This window comes from Lampetra planeri, chromosome 60 (genome assembly GCF_965212315.1).
Source record: "Lampetra planeri chromosome 60, kcLamPlan1.2.h2, whole genome shotgun sequence".
In the NCBI taxonomy this organism is placed as follows: domain Eukaryota; kingdom Metazoa; phylum Chordata; class Hyperoartia; order Petromyzontiformes; family Petromyzontidae; genus Lampetra; species Lampetra planeri.
The window spans coordinates 283,756-310,267 of record NC_136166.1 but is presented as its reverse complement, the minus strand read 5'-3'; the positions used below and the strand labels follow the sequence as shown (position 1 = coordinate 310,267).

Below are 26,512 nucleotides of genomic sequence, written 5' to 3'. Positions count from 1 at the left end.
TGTCACCCCCACGTTGCCCCCCCCCCCCCCCCTGGTCACATCACGTGTCACCTTCACGTTGCCCCCCCCCCCCCCCGGTCACGTCACGTGTCACCCCCACGTTGCCCCCCCCCCCCCCGGTCACGTGTCACCTTCACGTTGTCCCCCCCCCCCCCCGGTCACGTCACGTGTCACCCTCACGCCCCAGTCACGTGACGCCGGCAAGCGCGTCCGTTGCCACGGCGACGTCTCCGAGGCGACGACTGTATGTACAGTGCGGTCGCTATGAAGTTGTGAGTGAATGTTTCTTGGTTCGGAGCGACTTTAGAGAAAGTCGCGAGGGAGGCGGGGAGGGAGGTGAGTGTCCCCTGGGAGGGTTTGCCTTCAAGCTGCCGAGTTGTTAACGTTTTGTCCACTAGCCATTGTAGATTAATGTATTGTAATCATTGTTATAATCATCATCATCATCGCTGCAATCAGCAGCTATTGTCACAGCGCTGCTGGGCGGTGGCGTCTCCCTCCCTCTCTCTCTGGGACGGAAGATCTCTCTCTCGGAATCGTGGCATTCGTTTAACGAAGCGTTCATGCTGCTCGGAATACGAAACTGTGCCATCGCTATATAGCAGCGCCTTATTCCAGGGCGGTTTGCAGCAATTGTAAAATTGTACATGAGGTGATAGTGGTTGAGATTAAGAGTGGGGTTATTAGAATGTGGTGGTTATGGTAACAGGAGAACAGGCGGGAGAGGTTAAGGAAGGGGAGTGATAGGGGACGTGATAGTGATAGTGGTATTGATAGTGGTATTGATAGGGGTATTGATAAGGGTTGGGGTAGTGATAGGGGTTGGGGTAGTGATAGGGGTTGGGGTAGTGATAGTGGTATTGATAGAGGCTGGGGTAGTGATAGGGGTAGTGATAGGGGTTGGGGTAGTGATAGTGATAGGGGTTGGAGTAGTGATTGGGTAGTGATAGGGGTTGGAGTAGTGATAGGGTAGTGATAGGGGTAGTGATAGGGGTAGTGAAAGGGGTTGGGGTAGTGGTAGGGTAGTGATAGGGGTTGAGGTAGTGATAGGGGTAGTGATAGGGGTTGGGGTAGTGATAGGGGTAGTGATAGGGGTTGGGGTAGTGGTAGGGGTAGTGATAGGGGTAGTGATAGGGGTTGGGGTAGTGATAGGGGTAGTGATAGGGGTTGGGGTAGTGATAGGGGTAGTGATAGGGGTAGTGAAAGGGGTTGGGGTAGTGGTAGGGGTAGTGATAGGGGTTGGGGTAGTGATAGGGGTTGTGATAGGGGTAGTGATAGGGGTTGGGGTAGTGATAGGGGTTGTGATAGGGGTAGGGGTTAAGCCTGGTCGTATCAGGAAGCAAGGTAGCAGTAACTTGCATGATAGGCTGGGCAGGGAACAGAGATGGGGGTTGTTCTAAGGGAGGAAGGCAAGCTGCAGGTTGTAGTTCTAGTGAAGATGGTTGCCCTGTGTGCCCGCACGGGCTGTTGATTCCAAGTGGAGGCGAGCGAGAAGGGAGTAGGAGCGTGACGAAGGGAGGTGCAGAGATATGGGGAGAGATTGGGAGCGCACAGGACGGGCCAGGGACATGAGGGGCGAGAGACGCGAGACTGCAGATACGAGCTACCGTCGGAGGCCGTAGGACTGCGAGAAGGGCTGGGTGCAGATGCAGCACTTGTCGTAGTAAACAAAACATCCATAGAAAACAGGGCGAACATAGACATGGCTTAGGGAGAGAGGGGGTAGAGAGAGAGGTGGGGTAGAGAGAGAGGGGAGGTAAGAAGGAGGAGAGAAGAGCGTGAAATATTTTCTGAAATCTTTCGTTTAAAAAGGGGGGTGGGGGGGCACATAAAGCAAAGCATTGAACAAAAAAAACCGAAATGATGAACGAAGCAAAGTGCCGACTACACCGAGCATCTTCTTGTTTCCTCTGATCGTAAAAAAAAAATGAGGGGCGAGAGAAGTTGGAGCAAGATCATCAAAAGGGATTTGTAGACTGGAGTGAGACGGTTTAAAGAGACGGCGATGATTTGTGTGTAGTAGGGGGCACGGGTGGGAATTGTGGGGGGGGGGGGTTAAAACGATTCGGGCTGAGGAGGCCTTTTTGCATCTGTTGGTCTTTAACCGTGTGGGAAGCGCCGTGTGGGAAGCGCCGTGTGGTTATCTGGGATTCGGGATAAGGGGCCGTCCATAAATGACGTCACGCGATTTTGGACGATTTTTTACCCCCCCCCCCTCGTCACGGTGTCACAGAAAGTCAGACCCCCCCCCCCTCAAATATGACGTCACAAAGCTCTGCCCCCCCCCCCAAAATGAAACATGCTTCAAATCGCTTTAAACTATTGTCATTGTAGTGCGTATTTAATGTGGCGCTGCACTGATGTTGTAGGAGAAAACATTTATTACAAAGTCTATTTAAGTAGAACGTGTTGTCTCTATTTAAAGTTCCGTCACACATCGTCACAAATGTCTGACCCCCCCCCCCCAGGTGCGTGACGTCATTTATGGACGGCCCCTTAACCCCTTGGCGTTGCAGACCTTGTGCTCGGCAACCGTGAATTAAAGACAATGTACAGTCATTGAATCGGAATATTTCTGAATATTTATTTAGACTGCTGGAGGAATCCGATGAGCTTTCAAGCGTCAGGCGTACGTGCGCAGGTGAGGGGGGGGGGGGAAAGTCCGCGTGCGTACAGGGAGGTGGGGAGCGGTCAAGTTTTGACAGATTTTTGCGTACGTACTAAATGGATGGCCCCTAACATCACACCACCGTGGCGCCCATTTAAATTGATGGCGTTTACTAACATCTCCTTTATTGCGGATTCCGGTGTTATTCGTCTTGTTAAGACTTAGCAGGTTCTACGTTTCAAAGAAAATAAAGCGACTTGGAAAAAAACCACACACAAGCGGTTGAAGATGGGGTCAAGTTCGGACGAGTGGAGTCTGCGGCCGCGTTCAAGGGCCTTCGTGCGGCAAGAGGGCGAGATGAAGGACCCCACGGGGACGCGCGAGTCGAGGCCCGGCAGCAGGGAGGGGGTGACCCCCGCGTGGAGCACCGAGGCCACGCTGCAGCTACCCTCGTCGGCCTGGATCGCTCAGCACGGCCTCAAGAGGCAGAGGCTGTCACTCCGGCACGTGCTGGCCAGGATCGGATTCAGACAGCGCGAGAGTGAGTCCTGCTTCTCGCAGAGATGTTAACTACCTCGCCTTGTATACATGAGATCGTGTGTTCGATCCCCTGACCCTGACACCTGTTGTATATTTGGAGTTTGCGTGTCTCTCGCCCTGTGGCCGCGTGGATTTTTCTCCATGTCTTTCGGTTTTCCACTGCATGTAAAAAATATGCCTTTAGAGTATTCTTTGGGTCTTTTGGTAAATTCACTTAAGTAAAGTAAAAAAAAAAAAGAAAAAACTACGATGTTTCGATTTTACTTTTTTTACCTATCTACGTGAATTTACCGAAAGACCCAAAGAATATGAATTCCTGCTGTCACGAAAGCTTTAAGTCAAGAGTATTTGGTTTCTATCCATTTCCACATGATAAGCCACTTCGTTGATCGATCATTTGTGGCTGGGTCGTTTTTGAAAAAGAACTGTTTAGCTCTTTGGGCCTTACCTGGTAAAATATATTTTTTTAGTTTAGTTTAGCCGATCGCTCAGGTGTGCCGATCCCTCCAGTCTGGCAGTGTGGAATAATCATTTACATTCCTGCGTTAATCCACTGCCAGATGAATGCCTCCCCGTTTGGTGTCAACGAGGTCAAGCTGTCAGACACTTCCAAAGTGCCGGTGAGCCTACGGGACGCAGAGTGTGACGTGTGAAGTGTCCCTGTTTCACGTTTGTGGGAGCCGCCTCCACCGTGGAGCCGGAGAGTTGCAGCTCCTCTGGGAGAGACGGCGAGCGAGCAGTGGAATAAACTTTCGTTGTTCACGACGCAGCAGAATCGACATCGGGTGGGTGTAGACTTCAGAGCAAAATTCCATTATAGTCTCATTGGCGCCGTGCGGTCGCTAAGACATTTTTACCTCTGAAAATATGTTGATGTTTATGCCACCGCTCGCTGTCTTACAGTGGAGCTGTCAGTCTCTTGGCCCACAGTGGAGGAAGCTCTCACGACGTGAAACGGGGAAACTTCAAACGTTACACACCTTGTCCGATAACCTAACCGGTTACTTTGGATGCGTCTGATAGTCTGGCTTCAGTTGTGGTTCTTGGGGGGGGTTGTTTTGACCATGCTGTCCGTTGCAATATGGCAGAGCTGGAAATGTCCGGTGATTCTAATTGTAACGCATAAAATAGCAGTTTTTTTTTTAAACGTGTTACTCAAAAAAGTTACGCTTAAGCGATGCGTATCATGTATGTGTATGTATGTTGAACTTCTTTCGCACCGTATACGTAGCTAACATCGCGCTAATCGAAGGTGCGGCAGAAGGACGGCGAAAAAGGACATTGACGCTGAAATTGCCATGACGGTGTTCCGTGTGCAGACTTTGAGCCGTCCCTTGGCCGGTTGGTGAGCTCGCGGTATGGCGAGGGTCGTTTTCTGGAGTACTGCCGGCGAGATGGGACTCTCTATAGGGTAAAATTCACACCACTATAAATTCTACAGATTCTCAATATGATAGATTATATATATTCTTACCACTGTAGATTCCAAAGATTCACACCACGTAAGATTCGACATTCTTCATAAAACTATAGGTGCTGTAGTTTCACAACACTATAGCTTGTAGTCATACTGCTACAGATTATCTAAATCGCACCATTGTAGCTGGTACAGGTTCTAGATTCATACACCTATAGATTCTATAAGGGAAAAACGTCAATCAATTCATGATCCAAACTCGTGACAATTTGATTGAATTATGCAACCCTATTCTTAGGTTTTCGGTAAAGTCACATAGGTAAAACATTTAAATTAATAAAAGTAAAATAAAAATCACGACGTTTCGGAGGCAACACGAGCTTCCGTCTTCAGGAGGAACCGTCACAGCACGATAGCTGTATCACTTTATTTTATTTGTATTTTACTTTTATTAATTTTAATTTTTCACCTACGTAACTTTACCGAAAAAACCTAAGAATATGAATCCTTGCAGTCACGAAAGCTTCAAATCTAGAATTATGCAACCCTATTCGCCGTCACTGCCGACCATATCGTACGGTGCCCGGAAGCAGCTTAGGCCAAGGCAATCCGTCGTGGCGCCGAACACATTAACAAGAGGTATTTGAAAGCTTGGAAGGTTGCGTTTCAAAGCGCTGGCCATTGTGAGGCTGCATTGCAACCGAAAATAGCATTGAGTGTAATGCCTGTCACGACAGCCCCCCACCAGAATCCTACATAATCTGGTTGTTGCATGGTGGTCACCCATCTGAGCCATGTTGAGACACAATCCTCCATCCGAGATGCGTGACAAACCAGACACGCTCCAAGTGTTTTGTACCGTGTTGGTTTTTTATTTCTCCCTTTGCTCTCATTTGTACCAAAAAAGAGACACGCTCCTGCAGAGGATTGTGTGCGGTTCTGCTATGGAGCTCACCGATGTGGTTTCGGGTTGTACCGCGGGGAGCTTCTCCGGGAGCGAAACGTCAGACGTCATGCCGGACAACACGCGAAAACGCACCGGAGAGCTATCGGGGAGACTGCCAGTCTCGCTGGACGACCCTCGCGTGGTGATTGATCGAATTAATGATCGATTGCACAGCGGGGCCGCTGACGGGGCCCGACCGCGTGTGGTTTGTCTTGCAAACACCAGCTGACGGTGAGCCGCGCGGAGCTGGAGAGCCTGGCCGAGGCGGTGTGGCGCTGCGAGCAGCTCTATCGCGAGCGTCTGCTGTGGCTCGGCTCAGGCTCGCGCCGGGCATTCGGCGTCTTTCACGAGCGTAGCATCGCGCTGGTGCTGTATGACGGCGGCGGCGGCGGTATCGACGTTGGTGGCACCGGAGATGCTGAGGGGGGCGCACACGAGGGACGATTCCGGGCCCTGCGCCAGGCGCTCGTTCTGCTGGTTCAAGAACAGCTGGCGCAAATGGAGCGGTTTAACGTGATCCGGTACGGATGGACGCGTCGTCGCATCGTGAAGTGAAAGGGGCGGCAGCGCTGTAATGATCCATGCTTTTCGTGGATGACATTAATCGTCTTGATATGTACGAGTACGGCCCCGTGTCAAGCCACTGCTGGATGGGAGCCTCTCCAGTCGTGGGATATATTGGACTACATTTCACCGCGCTGGTCAGTGCGGGCTAGTTAAGGTGGCTTGTACTGTTGACCGTGATTTATCATCCCAACACAATCCGGGCTCAAAACCTGCTTAGCTTCTGAGACCCGACAAGATTGGGCGCATTCAGGAAGATTTGGTTATAGGCTTTACACTACTCTCTCGTGATTCGGTGGCTTTGTCGTGAACCCAAGTAGTGATACGAATCAATATGAAGCTATGAATCACTACATCCCTTCGATCTGGCCAGTTGTGTTTCCCTGGCTGTGCGTGCGCGTGTGTGTGACACAGAGACAAAGAGGAGTGGTGGTACAATAGTCAGCGCAGTGCGCTACGAACCCGGCGACCCAAGTTCGATTCCCGCTCACGACAGCTAACAGTGGCGAATATTTGAACCGGTCCTGGGACTTCCCTAGGTCGACTCAGCCTCAAATGAGTACCTGGTGCAGTGTGTAAACATCGCCACCGGGGAGACAAAAGCGGCCAGGCGTGGTGCTGGCCTCCCACCCCCTCGTGTGCCGTGCCGGCCTTCACAGGTGCTACTCGCCAACAGCACTTGCCCCAACAGTCTGTGTAAGGCTCCACGGGGGGGGGATCTTTGTGCATGTGTGCGTGTGACACAGCGCGGGTGACACTCTGGAGGCGTGGCAGGAGCGTGCCGTGTCGGTGACGCCGCGGTCGCTGCTCTCCGCCTCGTCGTGGCTCCACTCGCTGGAGGCGCAGGCCATGCCCTGCGGCGGCACGGCCTGCGCGGAGGCGCTGACGCACGCGCTGGGGGACCCCTCGGTGAGAGGCGAGCACCACCAGGCTCTCACCGGTGTTCGCAGCGTGTGGTCGGTCAGCAGAGGCGATGCACGCGGGCGTACAGTCGGAGGTGCCGCGGAAGGGACAACAAACTGAAATGCTTTTTGCGTCCAGTCTGTTGTCCTTCCCCCTCCCACCCCGCACCTCCGATTAGCACGGTTGGCTACGTACGGTGCGAAAGAAGTTCAACGTACATACATACAAAGACGAAGATCCCCCACCTAACCATTTAGCCTATAGGGGCAAGTGCTGTTGAATAGGCGTTATTTTTTTAAACCGTGCTCCCAAGTCCCCCTGAATGCTTCGAAAGGGTTTCTGCCCTATGAGATAATAATTTGGGAAAATATGGCAAGACTAAACCAAACTAAACTATTTATATTTTACCAGGTAAGGCCCACCGAGCTACATAGCTCTTTTTCAGAAGCGACCTCGCTATCACAAATGTGGAAATTTATATCAGCCAAATACTCTAATCGCATGCTTCCAAACGTGGGGAGAAAAATCCACGCGACCACGGGGAGAGAAACACGCAAACTCCAAATATGCAACGGGCGTCACGGCCAGGATCGAACCCGTGACCTCCTGTATGCCAGGTGAGTTAGTTAACATCTGGCCACCGTGCCGCTCTGGGCCCCCCCTCCCCCGGCCCGCCAGGTTGAAGCGGTGTGCCTGGTGGTGGCCGGGCCCGTGGAGGGCGTGTTCCGTGAGCTGCTGAGGAAGGCGGTGCGGACGGCCGGGCGTCCCGTGCACGTCGCGTGCGTTGACGCTGCCGCCCCGTCGGCCTCGCGCGACTTCTTGCGGGAGATCGCGGACCTCACGGGGGGCAGGTGAGAGGCTCGTGGGAAGGTGGGCTTCACCTGGTCAGATACAAATATCTATGGGACCTTTGTTGCCAGTTTCAAAATGATTCTGGTCTAACACTGGTGAGACTATGCCGTGAAGAAGGCTGCTGGCTCTGGTGTAGGCCAATCAATTTAATTATCGGAGCATGTTTTGTTTGCATGGTTTTGCCACAAGTACTGTGTGTGGTTAATGCAGACTTGATGCCTTGCAAAAGTTATCGATTTGGTGTTTGAACATCTTAACACCTCCTGTTTTATTGCCAGAAAGGGTCAAACCTATTTTGATTGTTTAATAATTTTTGTTGTTGTATTTTTTAAAAGTTATTTCCTTACCATTTTCTCAATTTTGCACTCCTATCGTGTTTCTCTATTGTTGTTGTAACGTTCTGACCCGCTCCTGCTGGACATCTGTGAAAAATAACTTTATCGCTCATCGGATTTCCTCCAGTTAAATAAACATTCTTAATCTGATTCCACGTCAGGTTTGTTTTGGAGTTTTACCCCACGTCGTAGTGGGATAGAGGCGCTGATTAGCATCTCCGTCGGTACAACGTTGATGCCGTCCGTTGCCGCAGGTTCCACACGTGCGTGCTGACGTCTTGCGCCCAGTCTGTGTCCCTCGCCCGCGACACCGCCGTTTCAGCCTCCCGGCCGCGTTCTTCTCAGCAGTGCGGTAAGGGTGACTCGAGCGACAGGACAGCCCTTAGCGCTCGCGTATTTTTACCCTCCCCACCCAGCCCCTCCCCACCCTCCCCTCCCCACCCAGCCCCTCCCTGCACGACGGACGGACGGACACAATAATCTCCTGTGGGTTGGTGTAACCAGGAGGTTCCTACCAGTATGAGAAAAATAACGCAAACTGGAAGCTGATTGAAATTTGAAAATGGTAGCAGACTGTCACCACTAGTTAAGTGCCCATTGTGGGGGAGAGGGAAAAAAAATCTCATTTTAGTTTAGGGAGATCATTACACATTTGGTCATATTTTATATATATATGTGTGTGTGTATGTGGACGGGATTTTTCCAAATGTTGTAATGGTTCACGTACTGGACCTGCAATGCAGAGGTCTCCGGTTTGGTCTCCCTGGCATGGCAGTTGCAACAACGGTCGATCGACAGGTTGCACTTGGTGGACGGACGTGTAGGTTTCAGTTTCATTTATTAGGTGTAGCTCTGTGAGCCATTCGGCTCTTGAATCGGGTGCAACCGCAACAAACAAAAACCAAAACACGAACAAGAAAACATCTTAAAGTGACTATGTGACTAAGTGCATACAGAAAATCCAAGAAAAGACAGCAAAATATTGCAGAAAAAGCACCGTACACCAACGCTGTGCACCCCCATCTCTTCCAAGATGTCAGCCTCGTGTGGAAGAGTAATCCCAATACCCCCTGGAGGGGCTCTCGAGTGCTCGCTCTAGTGGGGGCTGCGCGTTGACCTTCTTAGTTAAAGAAAATAAATTAAAACTTTCCAACTGGTGTAAACTGAACAACCGCAGGTCGCTGCAAGTTGACCGTCGCATGGAACTAAGATAACGCTGGTGTCTTGCGACCCCCCCCCCCCCCGCCTCGCCTCGCAGTAGGCGTTCAGCAGGATGTGTGGGAGGTTTGGAAGGAGAAGGAGGAGGCATCGCAAATCCTCGGGGAGATCCGCCTCATCCTACGGGAGATCTCCGCTCCCTCCGCCACCTCTGGTCCGTCCACTACCTCCGCCGCTTCCCCACAACGTAAGGCGTCGTGACAATGCAGCATAGGCCTTTGTCCATTATCAAAACTTAACTATAAACTATTTTTATTTTACCAGGTAAGGCACACTGAGCTATGCAGCTCTTTTTCAGAAGTGACCTGGCTATCACAAATGATAGCCCAACGAAGTTGCTTATCACGTAGAAATTTCTAGCAGCCAAATACTCTAAACACATGTTTTTAAATACAGAGGGAAAAACCGGAGGACCGGGAGAAAAATCTACACGAGCACAGGGAGAAAGGCACACAAACTCTAAATATACAGCAGCATGCGTCAGGGATGGGATCGAATCCACGACCTCCCGCATACCAGGCGTGGTAGTTAACATCTCGGGGGAGCACGGCGGTGCTCCCACGGTGCCGATTTTGCCAGAATCACACGGTGACAAACCGCATGCCGCAGTCGCCGCGCGCCACGTCCACCACGCCATCCGCGTGGATGAAGGCGCAGCAACCAAGCGCCATGTGCAGTGATAAACAGAAGGGGGAAAAGGAAAGCCCTTCACCTGGACTTAAACGGGGGCCCGGGAGTCAACAGCACTGAAGGTTGGAGGAAGAAGAGCGAACGACGCGGCAACTGCCGCCTGCGGGCTTCTCGTTCCGCAGGTCCAAGCCGGAGCGTGTGCCAGAAGTCGTGGCCGTGCATCCCCTACAATCGGTGCGACGCCGCCACCACCTCCGCCGTCACCACCTACGCCACCGCCGCCGCCGCGGATGATGGCGATTCGTGGAGCGAGGACTGCGCGAGCGTGCGGAGCGATGAGGCCGAGCAGAGCTCGCGCGCGTGGCTCGCTCGCTACGGGCTGGAGGCGCGCGGCCTCGCGCTGCACACGGCACTGGGGCGCTGCGCGTTCCGCCACGCCGACGGCGTCGTGGACTCGGCACACGGCGACTACGTGAGTGTCCGGGGGAGGGGGGAACGCTCCCCCGTTGCCAAGCGGTTTGCCCCCTCGGCGATTCGGGCAAAATTGCCACTGTGACACCACCACGGTGGCGATGTTAACTACCTAACCTGGTATGCAGGAGGTCGTGGGTTTGAGCCTGACCCTGACGCCTGTATAGTTGGAGTTTGCGTGTTCTCCTTGTGGTTGCGTGGATTATTCCCTCCACATTTAGAATCGAAATCACGCGTTTAACAGAATTTGGCTGCTATAAACATTTTCACGTGATTAGCCACTTATTTTGTGGCCAGGTTGCTTCTGAAATATAAAAATAGTTTATAGTTTAGTTCAGATTACGAGTGAAGGCCCATGCTGATTTGTTTACCTTTCCTACACCTCGCCCTCCTATTGTGTTTTTTGCATTGTTTGTTGTAGCATTCTGACCTCATGCCTCCACTGGACACCTGTGAAAAAGAGCTTTACCGCTCATCGGTATTCCTCCTGCAGTGTAAATGAATATTGTGCTTGTGCCTGCACGCAGGGACGGCGGCGGCGCGTGCTTGTGAACGCGCGCTACTGCTCGTGCTTCGTGCACACGCTGTGGGCCGACGGGGCCCTGGTGCACGTCTATGTGCCCGAGCGCGTCTACCGAGACTACGCCGTGCGCCTCACCGCCGCCCTGCGCCTCATCCAGAGCAGGTGGAGTCCACCACGGCGCCGACAATCTGTGTGCGTGTGTGTGCGTGTGTGTGCGTGTGTGTGTACGTGTGTGCGTGTGTGTGTGTGTGCGTGTGTCGACTCAGCCTCAAATGAGTACCTGGTGCCGTGTGTAAACATCGCCACTAGGGAGACAAAGGCGGTCGGGCGTGGTGCTGGCCACCCACCCCCTCTTGTGCCGTGCCAGCATTCATAGGTGCTGCTCGCTTACAGAACTTGCCCCAACAGTCTGTTAAGGCTGTACAGGCGCTCTTTGTCTTTGTTTTATCATGTAGATTGTTGACTGCCTTGTGTTGTATAAAGTGTTGGCTTTTGTAAGGTGTTGGTTGGCTTGTGAAGCTGTTGATTTTCATACAGTGGTAAAAGATATATATAAAAAATATATTACTTATGATGAACAAAGCAGTGATAGTAGATAAAGGAAGAGATCCACACCGATTAGCTGACGGATTGTACGGACGATGGGTTGTGTATGCATGGGTTGGATTGTGTTTGTGTGTGTAGGTGTTGGGTTGTTTAGGGGTCGCTCTGTGTGGGCGCAGGTGAGTTGGTGCATGTGTTGCCTGGCCCTGGAAGGGTCCCGTGGTGGCCACGTCGCTGCCTGTGTGTCGCCACGTCGCTGCCTGTGTGTCGCCCAGGCTGGAGTGGCTGCAGAGAGGCAGCCGTGTTCTATTTGGCTCGATCGTGGAGGACCGTGTGTACGTCCTGATCGACACCTCCCTCTCGATGGAGGACAAACTGGACCTGCTCAAAGAAAAGCTCTATCTCCTCATCGACGTGAGTCAGTCGACGTTTTATGGCCACCAAAGTGTTTTGTGTTTTTCCCCCCCAGGTAAATGCTAATGGTGTTATCCGCATCACGTCACGAGTCAAGTTTGCATTTTTAACTCTCGGAGCAAGCAGTGCAACATCCCAATACTGATGATAATGATGATGATGATTTGATAATGATGATACCGATGAGGATTTGATGACGACGACGACGATGATGATGTGATCGATGAGAATGCTGAGCCTGAATGGACCCAACAGGAGCAGCTCCGGTACAAATCCGGCTTCAACCTGGTGAGGTTCGGTTCCCGCGCCGGGGCCTGGCGGCGCCAAATAGTGGACACCACCGAGAGCCACCTGGACGACGCCAGAGCGTGGGTGGAGAGTTTAGAGGTACACGAACCTTCGGCAACAACAGCTGCGTACCTTCTCATTCACTCGTGGAGTGTATATATACATACGGTAAATATTCTTGGTTCTTTCGGTAAAGTCACGTAGAAGGGAAACAATAAAATAACAAAAATATAAAACAATAAAATTATCACGACGTTTCGACTGCAACACACGCAATCATCGTCAGGTGTGAAAAACACGGCAAGAACATTTGAAAAAGTGGCGTTTTTTTCTTAACGTCAGCACCACGGACAGCGATTTTGGCAGTTGGCCAGATGGACGAGTCCATCTATGTTCGGAAAAGAGGAGGGGGGAGAAGAAGAGAATGGAATGCGGTCTGAAAGTCACCGTAAGCATGAACACAATCAATTAAGACCCGAAATGGTTGATCAAATCCTTCCAATGATTGCTAAGCCAGAATCCATCTTCTCGGTTGAAATTGTCTCTGTGTTTGTATATGTGGATAGCCTCATGAACGAATCTCTCATGGTAGCCACTTTTTTAAAATTTTCTTGCTGTGTTTTTCACACCTGATGATGATTGCTTGTGTTGCAGTCGAAACGTCGTGATAATTTTATTGTTTTATATTTTTTTTATTTTATTGTTTCCCTTCTACGTGACTTTACCGAAAGAACCAAGAATATGAATCCCTGCAGTCACGAAAGCTTTAAATCAAAACATACGGTAGATAATCCGAGGGGAAGGGGGTGCCGGATTTTCAAAAACGCCGGATAATCACCACATCATCATTATTTACAATAGCTTATTTTTGTACATTCTTGCATAGCATTACGTTTTCAGGTGTCGCACATACGTTTGTTTTCTTTAGTGTCTTAATTGTGTTTACAGTATAACATTGGCAACAAGAATAACATGCATGTAGACACAAATAAATATCCCAAAAGTTACTGTGTTTACTGTACTTACCGCTCCAATCTGGAAGGTTCTGTGTCATGGGGTGATGTGCGTAGAACTTCTCCGCTCTTGTTTCAACAACTTGATGTGTTTGACGATCACCAGCCTGATGCGAACACTTTTCGTCGAATCGCACCGTGCATTATCTGTTTTTATGACTGTAGTTATTAGTCATGTAATATACATACGTGTGCAGTATTTTCATTGTTTAAATTGTTGCATGCAGTTTATAATCTACCGTTTATAATATTTGACACTGAAATCAAGCACGGCTACTTTTTTTGTCACGAATGTGGTGCCGATCGCCTTTGTCTCCCTAGTGGCAATGTTTACACACCGCACCAGGTTCTCATTTGCGGCTGAGTCGACCTAGGGGAGGCCCAAGACCCATTCAGATGATCGTCACCGGCGTTGGCCGTGAGCGGGAATTGAACTAGGGACGCCGGGGTCGTAGTGCAGCCCTCTGACGCCAACACGACCGCTAACAGCACTTGTCCCAACATAATTTAAAGTAACAGGTTATTCTGGGGGGGGGGGGGGGGGGTGATCTTTGTCTTTTGTAGGCCGGAGGATCCACGGACACCTTGGGGGCGCTGAGGCTGGCCCTCGGAGACCCCGCCACTGAGGGGGTCTACCTGCTCAGCGATGGACGCCCAGATCAGGTGCCAAACGCCCATGAAAGAAATTGACCGAACATCGCGGTCCAGCAGGGCCCTCCTGAACAAAGTTCATTTCAAAGTTCATTTATTAGGTGTAGCCCTGTGAGCCATTCGGCTCTTGAATTGGGTGCAACCGCAACAAACAAAAAACATGAACAAGAAAACATTATAAAGTGTGGCCCCATACCATTATCTTAAAGTGACTATGTGCAAAGAGAAAATCCAAGAAAAGACAGCAAAATATTGCAGAAAAATCACCGTACACCAACCCTGTGCAAATATCCCAGTGGGATGCAAGTCAAACAACAACAACCACAAGACAACTTAGATTAAGGCCATCAGTCTATTGTAAACAACATGTACTACCAAAACTCTGCAGCCATAGCTGGCTGCATGAGTCACTCCACAACAGAACAAGGGTCTCGACACTGAGTGAGACCTTCCCGGGTGAACAGGTGGCAGCGTTATTGTTGCACATGTGATTGATCTGACTCTGCGATGGAAAATTAGAGCGTGGTTGTTGTGAGTGCATGCAGAGATTGCATTTGCATGTGAGGTTAGTCCCAGTGTGGCCCCATACCTGTCAACCCACACGGTTTATCCCGTATTCTTGTAGAGGGAAATTGAGTTTTCAGGTCCATACGGCGTACAGCCGTTTCTATACGGGCCAAAAAAAAGTCTCTTTGTTTGTGTTTCTCCCTTGTGATGGACTTTGTAGGATGAATGTTGACATTTATCAGGGTACAGGGTGACCAATAAGGTCTGACTTGGTCTGTAATAAGCTGGCACTGATAAGGGGTTGACAGCTACGTGGATCTCACCTCTTTCGTATGTATGGGATAGAGCGTTACCGCCTTGCACACCTGAAATTTGTGTTACTTCGGTTTCCTCCCACATATAAACACTCATTAATTGGCCGATTATTCCTTACTATTATTATTCCTCGCTATATGCTTGTGTGGCGATCGAAACGTCGTGATCTATGATTTTTTCTACCTACGTGACTTTACCGAAAGAAGGACAAAAGAGTTTGGGTAATTGTTGGTGACGGCTGACCACATGGCTTCCATTCCCACCTGTGAGTCATTCTCTCTCTTCAAGAGCTAGTGAATACTCTTCGCGTTACAAGTTGAAATTTGTGTTGTCTTTTTTGTGTAATGACTGTATTTGAATGGAGAAGGTTGGTAAACCCCTTGGGAACGTGTTGGAAGGAGGTGCTACTTCAACCCTATCCCTGCGTTTCACCGTTAACCCTGTGTTTAACCCTTACCTACTATTTTACCCTAACCCTGTACTTAACCCTGACCCTTTCCTGTTATTAAACCTAATCCAGCTTCCCACTGCAGTGCTCTCCCACGTGCGCTACGACGCTTAACCCCTGAACCCTCACCTCCACCCTACCCACATACCTTAACCCTGACCCTGCATTTAACTCTGAATGCCGTTTTGTGACCCTTGCATTTTTAACCCCCTTCAATCCAGCCTCCCAGGACGGTGCTTTCGCACGTGCGCTACGACCCGCCGGTGCCCGTGCACACGGTGAGCTTTTGCTGCGAGGACGCGACGGCGGCAGACTTCCTGCACAGCCTGGCGAGCGACACGGGCGGCCGCTACCACGTGTACCCGCCCGGCGGCGCTCCGCACACGCCCCCCCCCGCCGCCAACGGGGACTCTGACGATGACGAGCCGTACGCAGGCGAACCTGCGCAAGATGGGCTGCCGCGCCCCTACACGGTACGAGGGCCGGCTCATCAATATGATCTATTATAAAGGTCCATTGGGTTAGATGGTGTAAATATAAATGTGCCGTTAAACCCGCCACCACCCGACATCGCGTAAATATCTCACCGCCGATCTGCTTAATTTTTATATTCTACTGAGAAAACTTGTATCTGCTGATTCTGGACCACGATCCGTTATGGTTCCAAAGGCCAGACCTTATTCTATGGAAGATGGAGCTTTTTGCAGCCAGGCTCCGCGATTGTGGAATTGCCTTCCTCCTCGGTTCAATTGGGAATTTTTGAGTTCTGTTACACTTTTTAAATCGCGTTTTTAAAACTCACCTGTTGTTACAACAGGCTCTCTCCATCACTTAACCCTTTACCGTTCCGAGACGTCTGCAAGTTGCAGAGGGGGTGTCCACGTTCACTGCAGAATCTTGAACACGCACAAGCGACTTGGCGTTAGTTTTATTTCGAGAGGCGTAGTAGCGCCGTTGTTTTTAAAGACATTGCACTCACCGCAGAGAACTGTAGCGACACGACCGCACTCTATGATAGCTGGCGCAAAACTGTTGCCACACGCCCCTCTCGCATGGCCTTGTGGGAGCCCCGGTGCGCCTCCCGACTTGAAGACGTACGTGTACGCAGGGCAAGTAAGGCTGCCTTGTCTTCCAGAGCGAGGATGTGCGCCTGCTGGAGGAGGAGCTGGCGAGGGGGGGCGCGGGATCTGGAGCGAGCCGGAGCTCTCCGTGCGGAGTGCGTGCTGCTGGATTGTTACCACAACGGGCTGCGCACACGGTACAATGACAGCCGCCGCCCGTCACTTGTGCCAGGCTAGGTGTGCGTGGAGGGGCACGTGAATTGGCGAAGGCTTGTGAGCAGGGTGCCGCGCGACAGAGCCGGATGTTACAAAGTAAAATATTTTTTGACAATTTAGAAGATAAAAGTATATAACAGAGGTGGCTGTGTGGCTGCACAACTAAGGACGTCTCAAAGGAGTGAACGAGCACCATTGAGATCCTGGGTTCGAATCAAGGTTTTAGCCGCCCGTGATTAAATGGCAAGCCTAATGACTTGGCAGTCCCAGTCACCCAAGACTCCACAAAAAATGATGTGGTCTGTGATGGTGAGGAGTCTGACGAAGGAATTTGAATCGATCTGGAGTCTGGAGATGAGCGGAGAGAGTCGGCACGCGGAGTCGGGATGCGATCTGAGACGCGGTGGCCCCCGAGGGACCAGCCGATGTTGTTGACGACGAAGCTGGCGGCACTTTTTGTTACCCCCTCTGCTCGTTTTTTGTCCTCCCACAGTCCAGAGAATTCCCGCGGCTCCGCCAGCCCCGACTGCGGCCAGGGCAGGAACAGGCACCCCCAGGGCCATCCTCCCCATACCAGGGACACCATGTGTTGGGGCTCGGCCCCACCTCAACCCCCTCCGCGCCGCCCGTCACCCCAAGAGCTGGCGCACAGGAAGCACAAGTGGCGCAACTTTGCGTTGGAGGAGCTGGCGACCAACAGGGGATTGTACCCGGGTGGGTTTGTCACAACCGTCGCCCATTGGACGCCGGCTAGCCGGGATCTCGGTGTCAGGACTCGTACGAGTGATGTGATCATGATGGCGATGGAGGCGTTACCCAAATTGCTAGGTACCTTGTGGTAGAAGGAAGAGAGTCAGTCCGCAATTTTTTGTTATTATCTGTCACTGCGAGCATCTTGGCCACACTGATTGGTAATTGGAAGAGGATATTTGACCTGGCAGCGCCGTGTTTGTAATCTTAGCCTGTTCAGTCACTGCAAGGGGCCTCTCTGTACTCGGATTGCTGTTCCGTGACCGTGAGGGCTGCACCGTGTGTCGTGCGCATGCCTGTGGGGTGTGTGCGCACGCGCGTTGCACTTCAAACCGAATTGTTCTTGGACAATGCTATGGTTCGTGTTAATGTGGTTGTCCGCCAAAACGGTAGCGTAGCGGTTAGCGCGCTGCGCTACGAACCCGCAGCCCGAGTTCGAGTCCCGCTCAAGGCAAACACCAGTGATGATTATCTGAAATGGTCCTGGGCATCACGGAGGTTGACTCAGCCTCAAATGAGTACCTGGTGGTATGTAAACATCGCCACTAGGGAGATAAAGGCGGCCGGGCGTGGTGTTGGCCACCCACCCCCTTGTGTGCCTTGCTGACCTTCATAGGTGCTACTCTCAACAAAGTTTTACAATTTTTTTTTCTACCAGGTTAGGCTAACAGCACTTGCCCTAACAATCTGTTAAAGGCGATATGGGGGATCTTTGTCTGCCAAAGGCTTTTCTAAGTTATATTCAGCCCTCAGTAGGGAACTGGCTCCCCACCCCTGCACTCTGCGAGACCATCCTCCAAGGATGGCATTACTGGATTTGTCTGCGATCGTTCTGTCATTCCGACGCAGCCCACACACGCTCCAGCCTCTTGCGGGCCCTGCACGGAGCTGCCGGTGGCTCTGAGGTCAAGGCGGCTGGGTCACGGGCTGCCCTTCCCGAGCCACAGTGGTTGCTGCCAGAAAGTGGACGGCTGCTGGACACGAACCTCCGCAAGGAAGCTGTCGCGCTGGGCGGTCAGTAATCTACGCGTGGATTCGGGCGATTTTGTGTTTCGTAATGGAATGAAGTTGATGTTTGAACTTAAAAAAGGAAAAGTTGGAAGTGTTCCAGCTGGCTCGGTTTTTGGTCGAGCCTGGGTTTCAGCTGCCTTTGATTAACCTGAGTTCTCCATGGTGCTGCCTTTTGTCAATCCGCTGTTTGATGAAGGGCTGATCTCACGCCGTGTCGATCGTCGGAGGTTGTAGGATGATACTTCAAGCTGATCGGTACTGGGTTGATCAAGGGGGAGGCCCGGTTCAGATATCGCTCGCCGCTGACGTTCGCTGCGGACGAGAATCGAACACCGATCGCCGGGTTCATTGCGCAGCGCGTTAACTGCGGTGCTGCGCTGCACCGCACTGTTTCTCATTCTCCAGAGTTAATGGAAGAGAAGTCAACAACACCAAAATCCAAAAAGAAAACCTCAAAAGAGTGAGTTGATAGAAGTACGCCTTTATTTATTTATTTGATTCTCCATAATCAATATGTACGTGCGCTTAACGTGTTCAAGTATGTACGACATTGAACTTCTTTCACACCGTACGGAGCCAACCGTGCTAATCAGAGATGCAGGCGGAGGACAAGAAACTAAACACAAAAAGCAGTTCTCAAGAAATGAGTTCGTCAATCCAAATTATTTAAAAGTTCAGAGCTTTGGTGGCTTCCTAATATAGGCAGGAAGAGTCTTCCAGACAGCCGCAACAACGCACCTGAAAGCGTGCGATGCGGTAACCACCGTGTTTGTTTGATGGCCGAGCCAAAAGCCGCCGCTGCGAGAACGACGGGAGTTCGCGCGATGATGGTTTATGCTCTCGACGAGATCAGCGAGGTGTAGTGGTTCGTTTGTGGCGAGCACTCTGCGTGTGCGTGTAATGCGTGCGGCCTGATAACAACAACGCATTCGTTCAAGTCCCTTTCCCCCTCGGGTCACAGCTGGCTGGCACGCAACAGTTTGGTGGCCAAGAGGCTGACCATAATGGACGCTCTGCAGCCAACAGCCCTGCCCGTCTCGGCCACCTACGTTCCCATCCTGGGAAAGAACGTGCACTCCAAAGTGTTCAACGAGGTCTGTCAGATCTTCCCTCTCCTGCACTGTCAAACGAAGCGGTCAAAACATAGGGGGTTTTTTGTGGTGCTTTTTTTTGGGTTACGTGATCCAACCCAAAATTTGTTTTTTTATTATGGATGATGTTGGTCGCAAAAGCCTACGTGTTAAACTGAAAGCAGTCAAAGCGCGCGTCTCCCGACTCGCTAAAGTAAGCGACGGACAGTGGTAATGTTGACTGACGATCCAGAACTAGTGGGGAGGCAATCTGCCTGTTAGGACACGCGCTGATTTAGTTCAACGTACGGATGATGTATAGATGCAGCATCGCTTGCTGTGCTCACCGTACGTTGATGCATTATTTGGATTATGTGTGTGTTATCATCGTTTGTTTTCAATTCGTATATGTTGTATGTGTTTGATCCACATGACACCACAGAAATAATTCATCTTATTGCATAATGACTGCTTGGGGAGTTTGGTGAATCGATGCATGCCAAGTGATGATTATGACAACGATGTTGATTACGACGACGATGATTGCGTGTCCCAGATTATGCCACTGGCGTTTGAGTCTCACGGCGGCGCACGCGTGCAGCTGGTGAACCCGCTCGCTGTGAACCTCACCGCTTACGAGGCTCGGCTCACCAAGCAGATCGAAACTTACGAGAAGTGAGGGGCCCGCCTTACCGGCACCACTACTCCCATCGATCCGTCGTAATGTCAACATCTTCATAGAGAAGTAACATCCGACCGCTGGTCCAACCAGACTTTGGTTCAGCTCCCCAGCACCACCGCACTGAGTCGCTCTACGGGTTTATAAATTCTCCTCCTGGGTCGGTTGCATAGAAACAGATGACTGACATTTTCCCCCTTGATTTGAAAGTTTAAGAGAGTCTGTTGGTTGACAGGCATCCGTACAGAGTGCTTCGCAGGGTAACTCGAGTTCGTTTTACCAAATGTGGCGTGTCATCACGTGACTTCTAAAACCTTGCATAGCCATACATCATACTGATTACTTCTCACACGTGACCTAAACCAACAGAAGCCCTTTTTAACCCGAGTTAAAAACTAAATTGATTTATGATAATAGGTGTTTCCCCTTTTATCTGGCAACAAAACAAGTGTTAAGTTGTTAAAACACCAAACTGAAACCTTTTACAAGGAATCATGTCTGCATTAACCACAATACTTGTGGTCAAAATGCAAGCAAAAAACATACTCTGATAATTTATGCATTGTCTTTGAAACTAATTGGTCCACACCAGAGACAGCTTTCTTTTGAGCCTCGTCTCAAACGGTGTTAGACCAGAGGACGCCAAAAGGCGTACCGCACAAAGACAATGCACTATCAGAGTAATGAGGGCTCGGGGTGAGCAACTACATCATGGGATCTCCTTTGCCAGTACCCAAAAAAAAACCTATTATTATATTTTGGTACTTGCAAAGGAGGTCCCATGATGTAAATTGATTTAGTTCGTATTGTCACTAAACCATTTGTGGTAAACTGAACGATGGTGTTGTCCTATCAAGAGGCAAATACCCATACTGGAGTGCAGCGTAACATCACCGCGTGCAAAACAAAAGACCTCTTTGGAAGATGACATCACATTATTATTATGATGAGATTGCTTCAATGAAAGCTCGAGTTGTGATTTTACAACCGACTCATTTTATTTTTTGTAACACAGACACCTGGACGCGATGGTGTTCCAAGCTCTGCCCGAGAAGCAGAAAGAGAGGTGAGAGTGTGTGAGCGGGTAGCGGCGTGGTTACCAAGTGTGCAGTCGGTGCAACTGCACTCGCTGCCTCCGGGCTGCAGGGGCTCAGGTGCTGGCTACGTTGAAGGCGGGAAGGCGTGGGCCACTAGACATAGGCAACCCACGCGAGATGGTAACTACCTCACCTAGTATACAGGAGGTTGTGGGTTCGATCACCACCCTGACGCCTGCTGTATATTAGGAGTTTGTGTATCTCTCTCCCCGTGGTCGCGTGTTGTTTTCTCCGGGTCCTCTGGTTTTCCCTCCACATTTAGAATCAACGTCACGCGTTCGGAGTATTTGGCTGCGACAAATTTCCACGTGATAAGCCACCACTTGCTTCAGCTATCGTTTGTGACAGCCAGGTCACTTCTGAAAAAGAGCTACGAAGCTCAGTGGGGCCTTAACTGGTAAAATAATAAAAATGTTAATGAAAAAAGTTATTTAATGTAACGTTCTGCAGTAGGGTAGCCGTGATTGGTGTGCATGTCAAGTGCCCTGCGCACCACTGCAAACCTTAACGTCACCGAGCAATGGCGCGTTTTAATACCGACGGCGACAGCGACGACTACGATCACTGAATTGACGGCGACGATAACGAGCCCACGGGTGCCGATCACGTCGCAGGTTTGCGCAAGGCGGCCGCGCCCCCTCGTTCGTGGCGCGCCGGGGCGAGCTGCTGGCGGCGCTGGAGGCCGCCGGGTGGCCCGTGACGCAGGCCGCAATCGCTCGTGTGGAGCGAGAGGCGGAGGCGGCCCGCGCGCACCTGGAGAAAGCGCGGGAGCTGCGTCGCGCAGCCACGCAGCTGGCCAAGGGCGGGCCGCACCGCGCGAGGCCACGCACCTGCCCGAGGCTCGCCACCACAGCCACCGCCATGGCCCGCTAGGGAGGGGCCGCAGCAGCGGTGGCGGTGGTGGTGGCGGTGGAAGCAGGGTCAGCGCTGTAATCGACCTGCTGTGTCGTCTGGTGATGATAATGGTCATAACCATGATGATCCATAATAGAGGGGTTTTTTTTGGGGGGTTAGATCGCGTGAATATATAAATGTGTCGTTAAAACCCGCCACCACCCGACACAGACAACTAGTAAGGGTTGTCACGTAAACAGAACGTCCCAATTCGTCACTAGTACAGCACACCAATGCATTGGAGAGCCAAGCCAGAACATTTACAATCTGCGATGTTTTGCCAGTAATTACAACCAGCTTCATCAGGCGACAGCCAGATTTGTGGAGAAGTCCACCTGTTTCGTTCCTTATATAGAGGCGTAGATGTGGGGACCACACTTCTGCACTCTTGCGAAAAGTTTGTAGGGGGGGGGGGGATTAACGAGTCAACGTACACTATGCATGCACATTATTCGAGCCCTTTGATCTTGTTCTTCTTGTCCATTGCGTGTATTAAAATAGCTGTACCAACGGTAATCCCTATTGAAGTATGGTGCCCTGTATAGGCACGCATTTAAACAATGTATTATTTGATGATTCGCTTCCACGCAGCACTAAGCCGATAGCTATCCAAACGGTTAAAATTATTTTTATTTCTTTCAATTTCGATAGATTCTCTAATTAGTCTTGGCCAGTAGTAGTCGTACTCAGATTGTAAATGTTGAGGCTTTACTCTCCAAGACACCGGTTAGTGCTGTACTAGTGACGAATTGGCACGTTCTGTTTACATGACAACCCTTACTAGTTGGCTGTGTCGGGTGGTGGTGACGGGTTTAACGACACATTTATATATTTACGCGATCTAACCCAAAAAAAAAACTCTTATGGGATGATATTGGTCGCGAAAGCCTCCTACGTGTTAGACTAGCCATGATTGATGATTACCGTTATAACCGTGATGATGATGATCGAGATGATGACCCGTTGTGTTGTCTAGAACAGCTGCTGTTGGTGATGATAATCATGATCATAGCCATGATGATGATGATTGCCATTATGACAGGGGTAGTGGTGGTGATGGTAACCTAGACGATGGTGGCTGTGGTGGTAATGGTGATAACGCCCATGATGGTGATGATTACCCTGATGATGCAGGTGATAAATACCACGATGACCTGGGAGTCAATTGTAATTGTGTCGAGGTGGTCTGGTGACTCAGAGGTCAGAGCACACCTCACTAAAAACCCAGCAAGCCGAGTTTGATTCCTGGACAAATTACGGTTCAGTACCCGCAGGAAAGCAGTGCACCTCCTTGTGCAAGAGAACGGCTTTGGAAGATGTCCATTAGTTCTGACGTCGCTTTAGTTGGCAACTTTATTCGATCCAGCGGCACATGTTTTATCATGCCCTGAAAAGAGAGCATCGTCACGCGTGATACCACTTTATTTTTAATTCTCAGGTTGGTATGAGCAGAATTAAGTTAAAAATGTAATGTCATTAATGTTACGGGTGTTGTTGTTGTTGTGCAGTCATTGGTAACCGGACTGAGACCCTCAATTCATGATGCTTGAGAAGCCGGTTTGATCACAACTTAGTCTAAATGTGTTTATGGGTCTTTATGTGAGTCTATGTGTCTCTATGTGAGTCTATGGGTCTCTGTGTGTCTATGGGTCTCTATGTGAGGTCTGTGGGTTTACATGTGAATTTGAAAGTAATGAAATGGAGAGACAGGACAGTGTTTGACATGGATTGTACCTCCACACAGCAGTCGAGCAACGGCTTCTGCTGGGGTACAGCACCACCACTGGGACAAACCACACGCAGAACCGCAGTACACCTAATACTAGAAATAGTAGTAGTAATCATAATGGCAACTTGTTAAGTTTAGTTATGAGTCCAGTTGCTAATGATCATTTCGGGCGGTGGTGCGTAGTTGCCTGTCGTAGCATAGCAATGATTATTTGTTAAATATTTGTCATCAATATATTGGAGGGGGACATTTTGAGCATATTTGAATATTGGGGGGATGGTGATGATATATAATAATTACGGCCTTGAGTTTCACAAAATCTGCACAATCGACGGACCCTTCCAAAAGCACGAGATGCACAGGATTACCCAACCGTGCCAATGTGGCCATCTCGCCCCCCCGAACTGGCACCGTCTAAAAACTAAACTATAAATTAAAACTATAAAACTAAACTTTATTTTACCAGGCAAGGCCCACTGAGAAACGACCCGGCTATCACAGACGATAGCTCAATCGAAGGGGCTTATCACGTTCGAAAGGTATTGCAGACAAATACTCCATAAACGCGTGTCGAGTATAAATGTGGAGGGATAAAACCCGAAGGACCCGGAGAAAAATCCACGTGAAGAGAGACGCAGACTCCAAATATACAGCAGGCGTCGGGGTCGGGATCGAACCTACGACCTCCTGTATACCAGGTGAAGAAGTTAACATTGAGAATGGCAGCAGGCCACGCTTTCCCACCTGATGACGGACGCTTGTGTTGCGCCCGAAACGTCGTGATTTAATTTATTTTATACCTACGTGACTTTACCGAAAGAACCAAAGAGTATTGAGAATAGGTTTTCCCATTTTTTCTGGCAACAAAACAGGCGTTAAGATGTTAAAAAGCCAAACTGAAACCTTTTACAAGGAATCACGTCTGCATTAACAACAATACTTGTGGTCAGAATGCAAACTAAGTTAACATTTTTTTTGTTTTTGTGGCGCTCCCATCAGTGAATCTCTTCCACAACGAGAGAGGTGGCTTCTTCAATGTCCCGAACTCCCATTCCGTTATTGTCCCCTCTGCCGACTCCAATATCCTTGTTCAAGTATTTGTTTGAGTAACTATCGAGTGTGTGCAGGTTGTTGCTATTTGTGGCTGGAGGGGCCCACCCAAGCATTGGGCCTACAGAGAGGACCGGAAGTTGGTCACCCGTTTCAATATCTTCTGTCGTTCACAGCAGCATCGTGCAAGCTTTTATCTACTTCTTTGTACGTGTGTTGGACTTCTTTCGCACCGTGAACGTAGCCAACCGTGCTAAGACAACAAACTAAACAGTAAAAGCAGTTTCTAAATAAATTAGTTTGTCCATCTAGATCAGGGGTGGGGAACATTTTTTCTGCCAAGGTCCATTTGGATATTTATAACATCATTCGCGGGCCATACAAAATGATCAACTTAAAAATTAGCCTGTTATATTTGGTCAAACATTTAATTAACTCGCCCCTAATGCGATGGCTGGAACTGCTTCTCTTTGGCGAGGCGTGTGATGTTAGCTGGTGTTGATGATGTTGCTACTCGCAACTGCTTTTCCAGGTTTGCTCCTAGATTTGTTGAATTTCGAGTCCCGCCTGCGGTTACCTTGGCAGGGCCACACCAAATGATTTCGCGGGCCTTGTACGGCCCGTGGGCCGGACGTTCCCCACCCCTGCTCTAGATGCTTTAAAAGTGCGAAGCTCCAGTGGCTTCCTAAGATCGGAAGGAAGAGCGTTCCAGACGGCCGCAGAAGCAGCGCATCTGCAGTGACCGTCTTTGTTCGATGGCCAGCCAAATGTCGCCGCGAGGACGACCGGAGTTCGCTGAATGATGGTTCACGACGTGATCAGCGAGGTATGGTGGTGCACTTGTGGCGAGCGCTTTGTGTGCGGAACGAGCGTCATGTTCGTTGTTCACACCACCCCATCGTTCATTCACCTGTCTCACCACTCGTGTCCTCACACGTCGCATGTTGGACTCTTCGAGTGTTCTAATTGTACGATGTAATCGTGTGACGTGCATCTCTTCCCCCCCCAGGAGACTCGTGTGGATCCGTTCGTAAAAAGGTTGCCGTGACGTTTTGTTTTACACGATTTTTAGTAACTCACTCTGTCTGTTGTCGTATCCTCAAATCTTGTAACTCAATTTTAACCCACTTCACAATGCGGTTATCGACTGCAAACTTGGTATACGTATGTCATACTGATGACAATACTATATTCTATCATAAAAAAACGTATTTTAAAACATTTTTTATATGTTATGTTTCTGCTTGGCTCTAATTGCCCACGCTAAACTGACGTTGGCTGAAATTGGCAGCGGTCCCTTACGTTATGGCAAGCCTCGGGGCCACTTCCTGGAGTCGTGAAGTTCTTCCATCACTAGCACGGTACATTTCATTAACGCGTGTTTTTAAAAAAAAGTTTTTTTTTTATTACTTATTTTTAATTGCGACTGTGGCAGCGGGCGGGGGTGTGTGTCCTGCTTGATCGTCGTTTGCTTCACCCGCCTGCATTGCCGTGCTGCATTTGTGGATTTCTAGGCAAGTTTAGAAGATTCCACTCCGCCCCACGGGGTTTGTTTGTGGCCTCGCTCGCGTTCGGTTCCGTCACTCGGGGAAATCCGTGGATCGGGCGTCCGCCCCGAATCGAGCGTACGGCGATTGTTGATGAAGCGAAGGAGCGCTCCACGCCTCGTGAGATTTTAGAATCGTCGAACCAAGGGGGGCGGGCTAGGGAGACGGCCGATGGGAGAGAGAGAGAGGGGGCTGCAGGTATTGTGGTCTATGTAAACATGA

The 26,512-nt window shown here is 50.2% G+C and overlaps 1 protein-coding gene across 1 annotated transcript; it reads left to right on the top strand.

Moving 5' to 3' along the window:
• Nucleotides 1-210: 210 nt before the first annotated feature.
• On the top strand, nt 211-25,964 carry VWA3B (von Willebrand factor A domain containing 3B). The gene is given in 23 exon segments (XM_078618902.1): nt 211-336; nt 2,828-3,149; nt 4,468-4,559; nt 5,737-6,032; nt 6,822-6,984; nt 7,657-7,829; nt 8,420-8,517; nt 9,424-9,570; nt 10,196-10,485; nt 11,012-11,169; nt 11,826-11,964; nt 12,220-12,351; nt 13,830-13,928; nt 15,408-15,659; nt 16,322-16,360; nt 16,362-16,444; nt 16,957-17,177; nt 18,063-18,227; nt 18,630-18,684; nt 19,186-19,318; nt 19,851-19,969; nt 20,989-21,039; nt 21,685-25,964. Coding segments are annotated over 22 exon segments (3,417 nt in total). The 5' UTR covers nt 211-336; nt 2,828-2,896; the 3' UTR covers nt 21,944-25,964.
• The last annotated feature ends 548 nt before the right edge of the window (nt 25,965-26,512 follow it).